Source organism: Littorina saxatilis, linkage group LG2, assembly GCF_037325665.1.
Source record: "Littorina saxatilis isolate snail1 linkage group LG2, US_GU_Lsax_2.0, whole genome shotgun sequence".
NCBI lineage: Eukaryota > Metazoa > Mollusca > Gastropoda > Littorinimorpha > Littorinidae > Littorina > Littorina saxatilis.
The window spans coordinates 13,718,879-13,724,546 of record NC_090246.1 but is presented as its reverse complement, the minus strand read 5'-3'; the positions used below and the strand labels follow the sequence as shown (position 1 = coordinate 13,724,546).

General features: G+C 45.2%; 1 protein-coding gene across 2 annotated transcripts in view; it reads right to left on the bottom strand.

Moving 5' to 3' along the window:
• Nucleotides 1–5,362, bottom strand: part of LOC138958247 (guanylate cyclase 32E-like) — a gene marked incomplete at its 5' end in the record, with an annotated part of 84,135 nt that extends 78,773 nt beyond the window's left edge. The window contains 5 exon segments of one of the 2 annotated variants that reach the window (XM_070329361.1): nucleotides 473–614; nucleotides 1,757–1,938; nucleotides 2,191–2,205; nucleotides 4,614–4,757; nucleotides 5,230–5,362. In XM_070329361.1, the coding sequence (XP_070185462.1) occupies nucleotides 473–614; nucleotides 1,757–1,938; nucleotides 2,191–2,205; nucleotides 4,614–4,757; nucleotides 5,230–5,362 (616 nt within the window). 2 annotated transcript variants of the gene reach the window in all.
• Between the last annotated feature and the right edge of the window lie 306 nt (nucleotides 5,363–5,668).

Below are 5,668 nucleotides of genomic sequence, written 5' to 3'. Positions count from 1 at the left end.
TCCCTCTCTCATCTCTCTCTCTCCCTCCCCTCTCTCCCTCCCTCCCTCTCCCTCTCCCTCTCTCTCTCCCTCTCTCTTTCTCTCTCCCTCCCTCTCTCTCTCTCTTTCTCTCTCCCTCCCTCTCTCTCTCTCTCAATCTCTCTCTCTCTCTCTCTCTCGCTCTCTCTCTCTCCTTTTCTCTCTTTCCTTTTCTCTCTCTCCTTCTCTCTCTCTCTCACTCTCTCACTCTCTCTCTTTCTCTCTTTCACACATGCACACACACATACAGGCGCGCGCGCTCACACACACACACACACACACACACACACACACACACACACACACACACACACACACACACGTACTCCACCCCCCTCCTCCCCCACCCTCACCTCCAACCCCACACGCTCTGACACACACAAAGACAATCACAGCTAGTGCAGATGTAAAAACCAAACACAATCAGACAAATTGTTACACAAACAAAACTCACTTCTAAAAGTAGTATTTCTGATGTAGTTGATGACGAGGGAAGCGTTGTAGGGGTTCTGACCACTGGCTATCAGGTCCATCACGGCGTAGCCATAGTTGATCACCGCGTCATACAGGTCAAACATCTCTTGTCGAAGCAAGTGCTGCACAAGCATTACAAAAAAAGTTCAGATACAAAAGATTTAAAAAAAAGTTCAGATAGAAAAAAATTTAAACAAGTTGCATTTTTAGAACGTTTGATTCTGGACAAAACAACACGTAAATAAAAAGACCCAAACAATGTTGTACTCACGTGTGAAGCAACGTTTCAACCCTAATCCAAAAACAAATAGACTGCCAACGTTCCAAAATGAAGGTTTGTTGTTTGAACGTTTAATCATTGACAAAACAAAACGTTACATTCACAGTCATATTGACCCCAGGGCCGGACCAAATGAGTTGTAAGGGGGGGGTGGGGGGGTTCCTCCTTTTTGGGGGGGGGCAAATCAGCGAAGTGGTGAAGTCACAAGCGCGCGCCTGCAAAGCAGGCGCGCGAACTAGGGGGGTCCGGGGGCATGCTCCCCCGGAACAATTTTGAAAAACGGTTAAAATCTGTGCAATCTGGTGCATTCTGGGCCTTGTTTTGAGGGTTAAGAGCAGCATTGTGGGGGGGGGGGGGGGTACCTTTTTCTCATCGGATTTCACATTGAATAAAATTTGTTAGAGACACACACAAAATTTATTTTAAAAAAAAATTTAAAAAAAGCAAGGTACATGCTTTTTCCAGGGGTGGGGTTCCCCTGGAACTCCCCCCCCCCCCTGGGTCCGGCCCTGGACCCAGCACAGACATATTGACCCAGCACAGACATATTGACCCAGCACAGACAGATTGACCCAGCACAGACATATTGACCCAGCACAGACATATTGACCCAGCACAGACATATTGACCCAGCACAGACAAACGCTAATTAGACAACACTCATCTTGACACAATCTTCAGCCACTGGCAGGGAAGACACAAGCCTCATTGCCTCAAGAATGCCTCATTCGCTTGTGTCTTCCCTGCAAGCCGGTGAACATTTTGTCAAGATAAGTGGTTTTTATATATATAGTAAGTGTTTGTCTGTGCACTTATAAAGACCGCTTGGTCGATATATAGATCTGTGAACGTAATGTCTTGTTTTGTCGATAATTAAACGACGTGACAGTTACACGATTTCCAGATGACACCAGAAAGGTATTGAACTCAGGTTAAAGGAGGCGGGGAGGGGGGGGGGGGGGTAATAGTTGACGAGATACTTACCGTACTTGCAAACGTCCACCAGGAGGGTATCCGACTGAGGTTGATGGGGGGACCATAGTTCTTCTCGTACACCTGTTGTCGGAACTCCTCCCCGATGTCGGCTTCAGGCTCCAACAGGCGCAGGAGGAGAACGTTGCGGAATGCCTTCCAGTGTGACTCGCTCAATGCTTCGCCGTTTTTACCTCGCTCATCGTTACCTGAAAGATAGAGACACATAGACTCGCTTAATGTTTCGCCGTTTTTACCTCGTTCATCGTTACCTGAAAGATAGAGACACATAGACTCGCTTGATGTTTCGCTGTTTTTACCTCGTTCATCGTTACCTGAATGATAGAGACACATAGACTCGCTTGATGTTTCGCCGTTTTTACCTCGTTCATGGTTAACTGAAAGATAGAGACACATAGACTCGCTTGATGTTTCGCCGTTTTTACCTCGTTCATCGTTACCTGAAAGATAGAGACACACAGACTCGCTTGATGTTTCGCCGTTTTTACCTCGTTCATCGTTACCTGAAAGATAGAGACACATAGACTCGCTTAATGTTTCGCCGTTTTTGCCTCGGTTTTTTTCAGCCGTTTTTGCCTCGTTCAATATTACCTGAAAGACAGAGAGAAAATAGACTCGCTCAGTGTTTTGCCGTTTCTGCCTCGCTCGTCGTTACCTGAAAGGTAGAGCGATAAACGAGAACCGGATAGTTCTAATAGAAATAAGAAGTGTTTTTGCAGGGCTGGATATAAGCGTGGGGGGGAGGGGGGCGGGGCGGGCGGGGTTTCCTGGTTTCCGGAAGAACCACCCCCCCTCCCTTACCAGGTAAATATTCCTTTTTCTCAAGGAGAAACCCAAACAACCCTTTCAAATGCTAAAGTTGAGAGGCAAAAAAGACGGGTTGAAGCAGTCTGCATGCAACTGAGGTGAAAAAAAACCAAGAGGCGAAGCCTTCAAGGCTCACGTAAGAAATCGACAAACAGTAACACAAACTCAATCACTTCGTCACACATACACACACACACACACACACACACACACACACACACACACACACACACATACACACACACACACACACACACACACACACAGTAAGCGGCATATGTGACACTGTGCAAGAAAGCGAGACACTAGATCTAGATCTGAATGGCCGATTTCGAAGAAAAAAACTAGTCTCGGCCCGCTCATAATAACAATGACCGAGACTTTCAGTAATTCCTTCGCGTGACCTCTAACCCTCTTACGTCATAATGTGACGTCTTCAAATGTTGTGACGTCTTCAAATGTTAAAGTTTCTACCACAGACATACATACATACATACGCACGCACGCACGCACGCACGCACGCACGCACAGACAGACAAAAGTTAGCATCGCATCTATAGGCTACACTTACGTGAGCCAAAAACCACGAACTAAAAATAAACACATCTAGAAAACGTAAAGTGCTCATGGCTTTGTATAAATCATATCCTCAACTAGCACGTCATACTAATTTCATTACAATATAGTATGGAGTGGTTTTTGGCTCACGTAAGTGTAGCCTATGCGATGCTAAACGTTGTCTGTCTGTGCGTGTGTATGTGTGTGTGTGTGTATGTGATAGAAACTTTAACATTTGACTAAACACCGAAATACTAATTTTACCTGGTTATTATCCAAGCAACAGCTTCAAAATATTGAAGCAATGATCAACATTTCGTCGGCACGTGTATGTAGTTAAAGTGTGTACCCAAAGAAAACGGGTGGTGGGGGGTTTTGGGGGGGTAAAAACAGCTGACTGTTTTGTGTCGTGTATGGTATGTAGACCAGGTCAGGGGTCAAGGTTAGGTCAGATCGCGTGAAGGATTGTGGTATAGATACAGTTATCACCGAGCTGCAGTTCGCCGATTCGAAGAAGACGACTCATGATTTCACATTGTTCGGTTTCGTAGCTCCAGAAAAATAGATAAAGAAGATACCAAAGGAGATTTCCTACAGGTTAATCTGCACAGCGTGTTTCCAGTGTCTGCGCGAGGAAGCGCTGTCGAAAGCGCAGTGTCGATCTGGCCATCTGGCAGTCGTGTCCCCGTAAGTACTAACAAGAGGCGAAGCCTTCAAGGCTCACGTAAGAAATCGACAAACAGTAACACAAACTCAATCACTCCGTCACACACACACACACACACACACACACACACACACACACACACACACACACACACACACACACACACACACACACACACACACACACACACAGAAAGAGCATAGGTGAAACTGTGCAAGAAAGCGAGACACTAGATCTAGATCTGTCTGTCTGCATGTAGCCTACTTAGGGACACGACTGCCAACTAGTCTCGGCCCGCTCAAAAAAACAATGACCGAGACTTTCAGTAATTCCTTCGCGTGACGTCAAACCCTCTTACGTCATAATGTGACGTCAATGTAATGTGACGTCTTCAAATGTTAGAGTTTCTACCACATACATACATACGCACGCACGTACAGACAGACAAAAGTTAGCATCGCATGGGCTACACTTACGTGAGCCAAAAAGTAGGCTACAGACAGACAGATCTAGATCTAGTGTCTCGCACTCTTGCACCGTATCGATATATTACTTATGCTTACTGTTTCTTTCTTTCTTTATTTGGTGTTTAACGTCGTTTTCAACCGTTCAAGGTTATATCGCGACGGTATGCTTACTGTGTGTGTGTATGTGTGACGGAGTGATTGAGTTTGTGTTACTGTTTGTCGATTTCTTACGTGAGCCGTGAAGGCTTCGCCTCTTGTTGTTTGTGTGTTTGTTTTACCTTTGTGTGGCTACACTTATCGTTTTAGCATAATTATAGTAATACTGGAAACAAAAAGCAAAACAACTTACGAAGAAAGAAATCTTTTCTTGAAGATAACGTGGTTTTCTCCATTACACTAATGACGACATGTTCCCCTTGTGACGTCACATCCTCGTTGTTAAGCTCACGTAAAAATTCCACCAGGGAGTTGTAATCGCCCAAGAACACATAAACTGCAGACAGAAAAATAACAGGTGTTTATTAGAAAAATTAGTTTAAATACAACTATTAGCCACCGCTAAAAGGTTATAGGTTTTGTTCACAATCCTTGTGTAGGCTCAAGGTTTGGTACGGTTGTTGTTGTTGTCGTCATCGTCGTTGCCGCTGCTTTGTTAATTGTCCTTCCGGTTGATGCATTATCAATTACAAGTGCATACATATATATATGCTCTGAAACACACACACACACACACACACACACAACATTACACACATACACACTCACACCATTACACACACACATATACACACACACACACCTCACGCACACACACACACACATACACACAAGCACAAACACACACACACACACACATACACAAACACCCACACATTCGCACTCTGTCTCCCCTCTCCCACCTCCCCGCCTTTCTCACCCCCCCTCCTCCCCCCGATTAACCAAGTTCTTAAAAACCTGCATATTACCTCGTGTCTTCTGACGCGTTTCTTGAATGACTTTGGGGTAGGGATTTTCGTTCGCTGCCGCTGAGTGGTATTTGTCGTTGAGTGACACTCGCGTCACGTCCTTAAAATTGATGCTTTTTTCTCCCGCCAGAACCTGAAGACAAACGTGACAAATCAAAGAAAGAAACATAACACCCCGATTCAGGCAGCCACACGCTGATTTCGGGGACAGCTTGCTAGGTATGTTCGTGTTTCTCGAACTCTGACATGGATTACATGATCTTTTCCGTGTGTACTTGGTTTTGTGCTTTCGTGTACACACGAAGGTGGATAAGGCACTACCAGGTCTGCACGTAAGTTGACCTGGGAGATCTTTTTAATACAATCGTATGTGCTTCCTTCCACTATCTAGTGTAGAAAGTCAGAGAGCTTCGGGAATTAGATCTGGCCAGAAGCTAAC